General features: G+C 49.9%; 1 protein-coding gene across 1 annotated transcript; it reads left to right on the forward strand.

The window, feature by feature from the left end:
• Window positions 1-543: 543 nt before the first annotated feature.
• On the forward strand, window positions 544-4431 carry LOC308269592 (sperm motility kinase 2B-like; the record flags this gene model as incomplete). Its single annotated transcript, XM_080704959.1, has 2 exons — window positions 544-1870; window positions 4409-4431. The coding sequence occupies 2 exons, from the start codon at window positions 544-546 to the stop codon at window positions 4429-4431; spliced, it is 1350 nt and encodes a 449-aa protein (XP_080561085.1).
• Between the last annotated feature and the right edge of the window lie 8000 nt (window positions 4432-12431).

The raw sequence follows: 12431 nt of genomic DNA on the forward strand, positions 1-12431 counted from the left end.
AGGAAGCAGGTCGGGTGAGGCGACTCCTGCTGACACCGTCCAGCACCCAGGTACAGCCTTGCCTGACACCAGCAGCCAGTGGACCCCTGTCTCAGGTCACTCTCCCCGCCTTCTCTGCTGCTGCGTTGTCGATGACACTTTGATTCAGTTTGTGTCACTGTCCATCAAGACCGTTCTGACTGATTTATTTGGTCAGCGGGCAAAATGCAGAAGCCTGGGGCTGCAAGAGCGTGGACTTAGGCTAGCTTCCCGGAGGGGCTTCTGGCCGCCCTGTGCATCTCTAAGCTCAAGTCCACAGGGCTCCGGCCTGCAGGTCCACTGGGCTGGAGCAGTGTCTGCGGGGACGGCCACGGGCTGAGCCGCTCAGGTTGCCCACATGAACCCTCAAGGGAAGAAACCTGGTACGGTGCCAACCCCAGTTCCCAGGTTAGAGTACACGCCTGCGGGGGTGAGAGGCCAGAGGGAGCCAGCGTGGGGCTGGCCTGCACACCAGGCCAGTTTGCTTCGTTCTGTTGGCTTCCTTAACTGCTGTGCCCAGTAAGGATGTATAGTGAGCGGACCGAGGCGAGCTCCGGGTGGCAGGGCCCCCCGTCCAGCTCTGGCTACGAGGAGACCTTCAGGGACCATTATTTGGTCCTAGGGGGCATCAACCAAGGCGGCTTCGCCCAAGTGAAACTGGCCGTTCATCTCCTCACCGGGACGGAGGTGGCTGTAAAAATCCTGCCAAAGATAGCACAGATCTTCCCCTTCATTATGTCTGAACTGGATATAATGAAAGCCGTGCAGCATCCCAATGTCATCCAGCTCTTCCAGGTCATTGAAACCTTGGAAAACATCTACCTTGTGATGGAGCACGTGACCGGGGGACAGCTCCTGCAGTACATCCCAAGGGATAGTGGCATGCAGGAGCAGGAGGCCCGGAAAGTATTCCAGCAGATTGCCTGCGCCATGCACTACTGCCATGAGAAGGGCGTCGTGCACAGGGACCTGAAGCCACAGAACATCCTGCTGGATGCCCAGAGTAACGTCAAAGTCATCGACTTTGGGCTGGGCTGCAGGTTCAGGGCCGGGCAGAAGTTGCATGAGGTCTGCGGCACATTCCCGTATTTAGCCCCAGAAGTCTGCCGCCGGGAAAAGTATGATGGCCCCGCAGCGGATGTCTGGAGCCTGGGTGTCATTCTCTACCACATGGTCACAGGGGAACTCCCATTTAAAGGGACCACCTCTGAGCAGCAGCAGCAGATCCTGCATGCCAGGTATGAGGTACCAGCTCACCTTTCAGATGAACTGCGAGGCCTTATCCGCCAGTTATTAACTTTGGACCCCAAGCAGAGGCCCACGGTAGGCCAAATCATGGGGCACCCATGGCTGAGCCAGGGGGAGGAATATTCCCCCAGTGATTCCAGTGAGCCACTCCTCAATCCCCCGAACCCCACAATTATGAGGGCCATGGTCGACCTGGGCTTCGACCTCCATGATACATGGGTATCTTTGCAGAAGAGAGAATTCAATGATGAGATGGCTACATACATAATACTACAGCGCCAGATAACCCAGGGGTCAGGCTGCACATTCCAAGTGAACCCCCTGCACCTGAGGGTTAGGCGCCACTTCTCCTCTGCCAAGAGCCATGCCAGCGAGCCTGCCCTTGGCTCCACCCCTTCCGTCCCCTCTGAGCATCAGCTGCCTGATGAGGACAAGCAGACAGAACAGAAGGGGGGCAGAGGAGCCAGTCTGCCCGCCATTCCCCTCTACAGCCTAAAGATGGAGACCCAGCCTCTCCTCATCACCCCACATCAGGTCCCAGTGGGCCCTCCATCCACCGAGGGTCCCTCATCTGAAGAAAACTCCTCCACCGGGTCACCCCATGGTGAGACCACAGCCTTTGTCCATGGCAACAACCAAGGCTGGAAGGGGGTGACTAGGAGGATAGCCTGTTGGTTTTTAAGAATATGTTGCTGTGTGACAGCCCCCAAAACAGGCCCTGCATTTCAAAGCAAGGTGGCCCTGGTGAAAAGACGGCATAGGTGGCACCGGCTGAGGAGTAATGTGGCTCCGGCGAACGGGGACAGCTGAGACTGGATATGTTTAAAGTATACATTCTGATTAGTTTTAACACGCATGTGCACTTGTGAAATGTACCCAGGAGAGAAATATTTCCTGGTATTTTTTTTTACAACTAAATCTGAAATTCACTTCTTTTTAATTGGATTATTTAGATAGTTTATATTTAATGTAGTTATTGAAATAAAGGAAAGTTTGTCTACTTTTTTTCTTTCTGTACCATTAGTTTTTGTTCCATTTTTTCTTTTTCTGCCTTTTAATCGAATATTGAATATTTTTCAAATTTTTATTGTATTTTTAATCCCTAGATATTGGATTTAGGTATGGCAAGCAGTTATTATTACTATTTTAATGACATTTTCTGCTAATTTAGCATCAATGTCTGTTTGGGGGCTTTTTTTGTTTTTTTTTGTGGGGATTTTTGTTTTGTTTGTTTGTTTGTTTTTACAGTACTGGGGATTGAGTCCAGGGGCATTCTACCTCTGAGCTACACCCTCAGCTCTATTTTTTATTCTTTATTTTGAAACAGAGTGTTACTAAGTTGCTGAGGCTGGCCATGAACCCATGATCCTTCTGTCTCAGCCTCCTAAGTACTGTGATTACTAGTGTATGCCACCACGCCTGGCTCACTGGGACAGTTTTAATTGTCTCATATTATTTTGAATATGAGTCGTATTTTCTTGTCTGAAAACCTCAATGAATGGCAGACACTGTGTATTTTACCTTACTATTTCTGTATTCTTCTAAAGCCCCTTAGATATCAGGTCGTATCACCCAAGTAGTGCTAAGTTAGAGATTATCATTTCCTCCCACTGGGGCAAGACTCTCAGAATACTTCCGACAATGTCCTCTAAATTGTGAGATTTTCCAGTCTGGCTGATGAGAACACTTTTCCTGTCCATCTATGTTCAGGCACCGTATTATCTATAACTTCATCCAGAGAGTTGATCCAAAAGATTCCCATCTTCTGACCGTTCTCTCACACACACCTCTGGTCAGCACTTAGCCGACCCTCCAGGGAGGCCCTGTGCAGTCCCCCCCCCCTTTCTCTCCCGTGCAGTTCCCCGTGATGTCTGCTTCAAGGCAACTCCAGCTGCCTCAGCCTCCCATATGCTGAGTCCAGCACCTCTAGTCCAGGCGTTCTGGGGCTCAGTCATGGCCTGGACATGCCCCAAGGCAGAGACTGAGTGAATCTAAGAGATCACCTTGTTTATTTCCCAGAGATAAGGGATTTGCCAAATGTTCACCTGCCTTTGTTGCCTGATGGCCCATGTCTTTCAGACTTTTTCCATGAGTCTGTTCATTCTAGGATGCCTCAGGTGTCCCATTCCATCTGAAGTCTGGCTTTGAACACTACATGGATGTTGTTCCTCCAGGACATTTTAGGGAGCCCTGGGGATCCGGAACTTGGCCTATGTTACAAGCGGAGACCCTTTTGTACCTGTGCCTCCTTCCACTCCCAGAATGCACAATTAATTCACCTTTCTGCTAAGTACAGGAAGCAGGGAAGGGGTTGTGCCCCCACTGAAGACAAAAACTGTAGCATGTTTCTCTTGCAATAGTTTGACGTTAAAACTTGACATGACCTAGGTCGGCCAGGCATGGTGGAGCACGTTTGTTATCCCAGTACTTGGGAGGCTGAGATAGGAGGATTATGGCTTCACGGCTAGCCTCGGCAACTTAGTGAGACCCTGTTTCAAAATAAAAAATAGAGCTGAGGTTATGTAGCTTGGAGGTAGAATGCCCCTGGGTTCAATCCCTAATACCACACACACCAAAAAAAAAAAAAAAAAAAAAAGGCCCAGATGAACTTGAAGTGCAGAGGTAACAGCCTGTATATCTAACCAAATGGCCACAATTCACACCTGCCTGACCAGAGGGTCAGCAGCAGTGGAGAAAATGTTAGAGGAGCTAGGCTGGCTGGACAGGGTCCTGTCACTGCCTCTCACTCTGTCCAGAGTATCTCAGATGACTGGATCTAAACAGAATCCCCCCAAAAGAGAGCTGGGGTCAACACGAAGCTAACTTCCTGTTGGTGTAAAATGTCTCAGGCAGTGATGAGCTCCCCACCCTTGGGAGGGTGCAGGCCGACACCGGATGATGCCTTAGCAAAGATATCACAGAGAGGACTGGACTAGATCATCCCTCTGTCCCTTGCATGTGGCTCAGATCCTTGACCATGATCTGTGAATGAGAGTTCCCCTGGGTTTCCATGGGGATGTCAAAGAGGCTGAGCAGGATCTGAGCAAACCTGCAGCATCTGCCTGCAGTGGCCCAAGGTCTTGGGGTGGCCAAGGCCTTCACCGGCCACACCCGCCGGTTATGTAATTGGTTGCCTTTTCAGAATCACTGCACGTCATCGTGTGAGGTTAGGGAACGTGTGGCTTTGGGATGCAGTCTGCAAATACTTTAAGCTCTCCTCAAGGGGAGACCAGTCAGTCCAGCCTGGCTGCCCCACTAGCAGGACGGTTGGCACATGGAACAGGCCTGGCTGAAGACACCACGGTACCAATGGAGGCTCACCCTTGTGACTCCATGAAGACCCCTGCAGTGTCCGGTGTGCAGGCAAGATCGGGCGGGCACAGAGACCACGGGGTTTTGAAGACTCACCACATCCCAGCACTTTTTGCCAAATGATTAATACTGTTTATTTCGGGAAAGTCCTCTTAGGTGGTAGAAACTCCAACAGTTGGAAACAACTGTTATGGAGGGTTAGGGAATGTTTAAGTACTATTGTTATTTTATTTGTGTGTGTGTGTGTGTGTGTGTGTGTGTGTGTGTGTGTGTGTGTAACTGGGGATTGAACTCAGGGGCATTCTAATCTGAGCTACATCCCCAGCCCTATTTTTTATTCTTGATTTTGAAACAGAGTCTCACTAAGTTGCTGAGGGGGATACATATCTAACTAATAGACTAGTACAAAAAAAATTGAAATGCCAATAAATAAATTATATCTATGCAGACATGGAAAAGTTCAGCTGACAGTGTTAAAGAATCTTCCAAGAAAAATAAAGCACACGGGCAGCACTGGCATCACCTCACTGCACACATTCACCCTGCAGGATCCGTCCACCTGGAGAAAGATGACCCCGACTCTCAGTGTTGTTCCAGATCTTTGAAACGTCCTTCCTCAGCCAGGCGTGGTGGTGCACGCTTGTAATCCCTGCATTCGGGAGGCTGAGACAGGAGGATCCGGGTTCACCGCCAGCCTCAGCTACTTAGTGAGCCCCTTTGCAACTCAGTGAGACTCTGTTTCAAAATAAAGAGTTAAAAGTAGGGCTGGGGTGTAGCTCGGAGGTAGAATCGGCCCTGGGTTCCATCCCTAGTACTGCAAAAAAAAAAAAAAAAAAAAAAAAGGAAAGGAAAAAGAAATGTCCTTTCTCTTAGAAATAAGCATCACCTCATAGACAAAAACATGCACGCTTCACCCCCTTAGCGGGACAACTGAGCAACTATTCTAAATGCAAATTGAAGCTTATGTAAAACCACTGCAGGTGCCTCTAGTGCCTCTAGACATGTGCCTCCCACTGGTGACAAGGACAGATGCCCCGAAGCATTTAATCTTAAATGCTAACAGTACTCATCCCAGGCCCATGAATCTCAACCCTGCTCAGTGATCCTAACTCTACGAGTCTGATTCCCTTTAATCAGATTAAGAAAAGGTCATTGATTCAACAAATAATTATTGCCAGGTGCTGGGAGTTCCGGGCTTCTAGGCTTGTAATTTAAAGCTACAGTCACATAATTCTTCTGAGATGACTTGAAGTTAAGCCATTTGTCCAGATTACTGGATCCTGACTAAGTCCCCTAAGGGAAGGTGTGCATCTCACCCTCATAAACAGAAGCCAGCTGTCACAGAGGCCAGTGCCTTTCCTGGCACTTCCCTGAACCATTGCAGCCAGACACGCAGCTACCCCTGAGAACTGTAGTTGCTCCACACTGACCCAAGGAGGATGGCACCCGAGTGGACTCAAGTCCCAGCTCGCATGCAGGTGAGCAGGGTGATTCTTTTTTTTTTTTTTTTTTTTTTTTTTTTTTGGTGGTACTGGGGTTCCTGGAAGCCCTCCTTCCTCCGGGCTACACTCCCAGACCTATTTTATATTTTTGAAACAGGGTCTCTTACGCCAGCACGGCTGGCTTCGAACCTGCGCGATCCTCCTGTCTCCGCCTCCCAAGCACGGGGATTACAAGCGTGCGCCACCACGCCCGGCGAGCAGGGTGATTCTTAATGGCAACTTAACCTCTCTAGGATTCTCCAAAACCATTTCTCAAATGCACCACAGGGATTGGGAAGAGCTAATGTCAGCTAAATTAAAGCGCCCAGCACAATGGCTGGACTGCAATAAGTGGATAAGAGGTGGCCACTAAAGGTGGCCTGTGTCCCTGGAGGAGGAGCCTGGAGCCTGGGCAGGCAGCCGGCAGTCGACAGCCTGGAGGTCCAGCCAGAAGAGTCTCAGCTCCCAGCGCATTCACTGGTCATTCCAGCTGGCTGCACTGCCTGCCCGCCCATAACCAGCACCTTTGGGGAGTCACAGGGCTGATGATAGGGGTGCACTTGCCACCCTTGCCTCTGACCTGCACCTGGCTGTCCCCAGGGCTAGCAATCTACAGAAACCCACCAGATGAACCTTTACTGGTGAGGAGAGGGGCCCAGCACATCATCCCCCTTGGCTTCCCTCTTGATGCCCCTCACAGACACCCCATCTACCTCCAGGACTTTGACCACTAGGGTCTATCTGTGGCAGGATGAGGGTCCTAAGACATCCAGTCTTCATCTCCCGGCACCCAGCCTGGAGGAGGCTGGGGACACACCCAAGGAGACACACCCTCAACCCACTGCTCAGGCCAGAGGGGGGCCAGGAGTGGCTGCTCTGGAAGTCCCTATCAATAGGGACACTGGGGAGGGGGGAGGTGGCCTTAGCTGACAAGCTCATAGCCACCATCCAAAGTCCAGGGTCTCCCTTTGGTAAACTGAAGCCAGAGACACAGGGACATAAACAATAGTAACTTTTCCCCTGCTCAGAATTGGAGCAACAGTGGTCACCATGGAAACTCCACCCACCTGAGCCCTCCCCAGGGCACCTGGCTGGGGACCCAGAAGGTGGGGACCCCAAAAGCCCCGCTGTGCTCAGCTCCCTGCGTTCCTGGCCCTGGGGAATTGGTAGTGCTGCTCCAGGCCCCTTCACCTTTTCCCCAAAATGAAAGCGACAGGACCCAGGCAGCAGAAACTTGCACTGTCCAGGCCGGGGAGGTCAAGACCCCACCCAGCACCGTCCCTGTCTTCCACACGACCTGTCCCCACAGCGCGACCCAACCTTGGCCCCTTCCCGGCCTGCTGCTCTCTAAGCTGCTCCACGCCAGGGCTCCAGGGAAGCCAGCCAGCAAGGCCTCCAGGGCAGCCTTGGGGAAGCCGCGCTGCGGCAGTGGGAGTCCTGCAGCCCCAGGGGAAGCCTTCTCTCAAAGAAGGATCCTAAGTCAGAGGAGGTCAGCAGGATCCCAGGGCCGGGGTGGCTCACTCTGGCACCAAGACCTTGAGGACCAGGGCTGCCCTTCCGCCCCCCACCCCCCCCAGGGCTCTGAGGCGCTAGAAGCTCTGGGGATTCTGTGCCTTCTGTTGGAAGCTAGTGAGCCCCGCAGCCCGGGTATTGCCGAGTAGTCAGGGGCGGGGCTATAGCAGGGGGCGTGGCCAACGGGGACCTGCATGATTGACAGGGCGTGGGGGTCTTCAAGGAGAAAAAGAAATTATGAGTCGGGCGTGCACGCTTGTAATCCCAGCGTTTGGGAGGCTGAGACAGGTTCGAAGCCAGCCTCAGCTAGTGAGTGAGGTTCTCAGCAACTCAGTGAGACCCTGATATTAAATTTACAGAAAAAACCTACACACCTGGTTTTCTTTTAAGTTCCACATCACAAAAGCATCATGTACTGGCTTCTACTTACTAAATTTGCACTGCTCTTATCAGCTAATTTTTAAATTGTCAATAAAAGTTATGTTTGAGAAATTTAACATTTTTCAATTAGTGAAAAAAATTAGTCCACGTCTGATTTTCTTTTCTTTTTTTCTTTCTTTTTTTTCTCTTTTTTTCTTTTTTTGACAGTACTAGGGATGGAATCCAGGGCATTCTACCTCCGAGCTACATGCCCAGCCCTATTTTTATTCTTTATTTTGAAACAGGGTCTCACTGAGTTGCAAAGAGCCTCACTAAGTAGCTGAGGCTGTCAGCCGATCCTCCTGTCTCAGCCTCCTGAATGCTGGGATTACAAGCGTGCACCACCATGCCTTGCTCTTGATTTTCATGGTTTTGAACACTTAATGTGGCCTGAACTTTCAGCATGTTATGGACATTTTTGTCTTGCCTATATACAAAGGCATCAATTTGGAATGGGAAATTTTTAGAAAAATTTACAATCAATTAACCAATGTGACAAGAGGCAGGATAAAATTAGTTCCTTCAGGAAGGCGAGTATAGTATTTTATAGCAAGGGGAGCTGCTAACATCCCTTGATATTATGAAGGATTGTCTACAGACACCATCTGATGATTTAGATCAGTGACATGTGTAATGTAAACGTTCACATTCACATTAAATTTACAAGATTACTACACTTTCCAAAGGCACCTTGTTTGTCTCTAAGTTCATTAAAACGTTGCATGTGTACTGGTAACCTTTACTTGCTCAAAAGATGATATTAAACAAAAACCTGATGGGGTCCTCCAAACACTGTGAGCTCAGATCTGGGCCACCGTCAAGCCAGCACGAGCACAGTGAAAATCATCTGAGACAGGAGAAGCGGGGGCTGGACCTGAGAGTCTGCTCTGCCCAAACAGTCAGCGGAAGCCACTGCTCCAGCCTTTGTTCTCTGGCTGTGAGACGTGCAGCATTTAATGGTGTCTTGTCTGACATGTGGCTGCCTGAAACATTCCTCAGTGTATGGAGGAAGTCAGGTTGTCTCTCATGTGACGAGTGTTTACCACGGTTATCAAGGGACAGACACCAGGTGGCTTTGAAGATCTCTGCCCTGGTATCAGAAGGTAGGACGAGTGTGCCTCCACACCAGCTGTATAGATCATGGGAGTCTTGGGATGGGAGAGTGTGTGTGTCAGGTTTACTAAGAAGTTCAATTATCTTTCCTCCTTTAGTGTTAGCTACACTAGAGTAAATTAGTATAAAAATAAGTATTTATTTACCTATATCAGCTTGGCAAAACAAACTCAGTTACATTCAAACCGGAAAAAGTATTTGAAGCTGGGCATGGTGGTGCATGCTTGTAATCCCAGCATTCGGGAGGCTGAGACCCAGAGGATCACGGTTCACAGGCAGCCTCAGCTACTTAGTGAGGCCTCTGCAACTCAGTGAGACCCGTTTTCAAAAATAAAAGAATAAAAAATAGGGCAGGGGGTGTAGCTTGGTTTATATACTGATGGGTTTTTTGAGATGTTTAAACTATAATGCAATAATCAGGCTTTCCTGTGACTAAATGCAGTGCAGTGTGGGGGCTCACGCAAGGGGTCACCCACTGAGCAGGGGGAAGGAGCGAGTCCAGGCTTCCCCGTCAGCCCCTGCATTCACACAGCTCTTGGCCACTGGACAGAGTTCATGCAGGAGGAAGGTGGCCGGATAGTGAAGCTCACCAAGAATATCCAGCAGGCTGCAATGCGGCTCCCACATAGAGGCTTTCTGTTCTCCACATGTGTTCCTCATCCCTGTGACCCTGCCTGCCTCTGAGGACACCACAGAGTGTGAGCTCATAGGCATCAGAAGGAGGAAGGGCAGGAAAAGCTCCTCTGTCTACTTACTGCATGTGAGTAAACCAGGGAACAAATGAACTAAAACGGTGCTAAGCAGCTGCGAGTCAGAATATGAGTGATGGGTGGAATTAAGTCATGTTCTCAAAGGTTCAAAAATGGAAGTGAACAGGGCTCACCCGGGACAGAATGAAAGGACTCGTCATGGGACAGGCCTTGAGAGACCCCCACTCCACCACTCACACTCCAGGGTGTCTGTTCTCCCTGAGCCATGGCCCATCTCCTCTGGTAGAGGAGGTGAGGCTGGGGAAGGAGAGCAGGAGGGAGGCAAGTGGGGGCTGGGATCCATGGAACCGTCACACAATTCTCTCCTCCCCTCCATGTGCCAAGCTTCACTGACAGGTGTGGTGTTTGGGATTCACAAATAGACAGTGGAGATTTCCCATGGCAGCAGTATTTGGTAACTCCATAGAAATGGGATCCTGGACGCTCTCAGGCACAGAAAGCCCAGATCCCCTGCCCTGGGTGTCAACACCAGCCATGAAGGTGAGAGGATTGAGATGCAGGAGTTGTGGTTCTGGCTCCCCTCAGCCTCAGCCTGGGAACAACGTTGGTTACTGTCCTTGGTGCTGAAGGCCATACTCAGCTCAGAACAATGAGAAGCCAGGCCTGGGGCCCATGCCTGCAGTCCCAGTACTTGGGAGGCTGAGACAGGAAGTTCGCAGGTTTGCAGCCAGCTGCAGCAACTTAACTAGTGCTCTGCAACTTAGTGAGATCCTGTTTCAATATAAACAATATAATTGTGCTGGGGATGTAGCTCAGCATTAGAATGACCCTGCATTCAATTCCCAGTAGCAGATACACAGAAGAAAAAAAAAAGGAACAAAGACAGCATGTTGGAGGTGAGAGGGCTCCTGGAACACATGTCCCCCAGTGCCTGTTTTTTTTCTAAGGAAAAATTAGAAGCCCAGAGAAGGAAAGGACTTCCTCAAGGGCACACAGTGGCCTTTAGAAGGAGCCTAGAGTCAGCTCTTTTCCTGGACATCCACTAGCCAGAGTCACCCTGGGTCCTGCAACCTAGACAGGAATGTCACTGGAGAAAGGGAGCACAGCCAGCTGGAGCCTGGCCCAAGGCTGAATGGGGGCCCCAGGTGCTCTCTCTGGTTCCCTTTATGGCTACCTGCCTTCCCAGAGTCCTACTTCCTCACCAGCCACCTTTCCAACCCTCTGAGGAGTGGAGTACAGCCTGAGAAACAAACCAGGCCTGCTGCCAATTTTTGCAGAGTCATCCACATAAATAGTTACACTTACATAGCAGAGAGAAAGCAAAATAAGAACTTGTTTTCATGGAAAATCAAAGTACAAAAGATCCCTGTTTCGGTGGTCATAAAGTTCTATTAGAACATATCCACTTTAAGTCATTTAGATATTTTGCATGCCTGGTTTAGGATAACAATCAGAGAGCTGAGCAGTTGACAAGGGGCACATAACCCTCAAAATCCAGAATATTTCCTTTCTGTCTCATAACGAGGAGCATTTGCCAACTTTTACTCTGGGAAGCTACGGTCACTCCAACTTCAAGAGATTTGCAATAGTTGCATCCTGCCTGGAACACTGTTCCTCCCATGGCCACAAGACCTGTCCCTTGCATTTAGCCCCGTCCCAATGGTTACCTCCTCATAGGGAGGCTTCTCTGCTCAACTCCTGACACCTCCACAGACCTTCTTGGGTCCTTTTGTCTCATTTAACATTTCTTGTGGAGACTTACCCATTTGCCTTTGCCACCCAAGTGTTTGGAGTTCTTCCTTAAGTCTCAGCTCCTTCACGGTCATTCCAGATGACCCTAGGCTTCTGCGCCAAGGGAGGCCCATGTACAGAGGATGTGCTCAATGAGCTTTTAAGTGAATAACTCATTGCAACATCACACAAGGAGCAGGCCTAGAAGCTGGGAGGAAATCCCCAATCTGATCTTCACACAGGAAGTCTTGAAACTTAAGGGAAGAGAACTGCTGCTCTGAATTCCCCAGTCAACATCAGACATTGGGGTTTTGGGGGATGGTATGAGTAGACACCAGAGACATGGGGGAATCTGCCATGAACCCCACCCTCAGCCACTTACAGGATGCTTGAGTTGAAAACAGTGAGACTCTGTCAAGACACTTTGGAGATGTAGGTCATGTGACCCAAATCTATCCAATCAACACAGCCCATCCTGTCTGGCCACACTTATTGGTTGTGATCTGGGCATGGGACTAATCAGAACCTATAGGCCAGTACTCAGACCTGAAACCATGGCAGAGTATTGTTGGGACAGTTGGTGACCAGCCTGTCACCTTGGAAGGCAGAGCTCTTGGGAAATGATACAAGTTCAGAGGGCAGGAAGCAGGCCAGGAGAGGCAGTTCATGAAGACATCATCCAGAACCTAGGTACGGCCTTGCCCCACACCGTCTGCCATGAGACCTGATGGTCTCTGCCTTCTTTGATTGATGTCTATGACTTTCTGAACTCACTTTTCTATGACTGACCATCAAGACAGTTCTGACGTGTCCTGTCAGATGGCTAAATGGAGGTGTCTGGGTTCACTCCCAGGATCACTTTATTCCTCACTGCTCCAACTGAAAC

Source organism: Muscardinus avellanarius (genome assembly GCF_963383645.1).
Source record: "Muscardinus avellanarius genome assembly, chromosome: 11".
NCBI classification, from domain to species: domain Eukaryota; kingdom Metazoa; phylum Chordata; class Mammalia; order Rodentia; family Gliridae; genus Muscardinus; species Muscardinus avellanarius.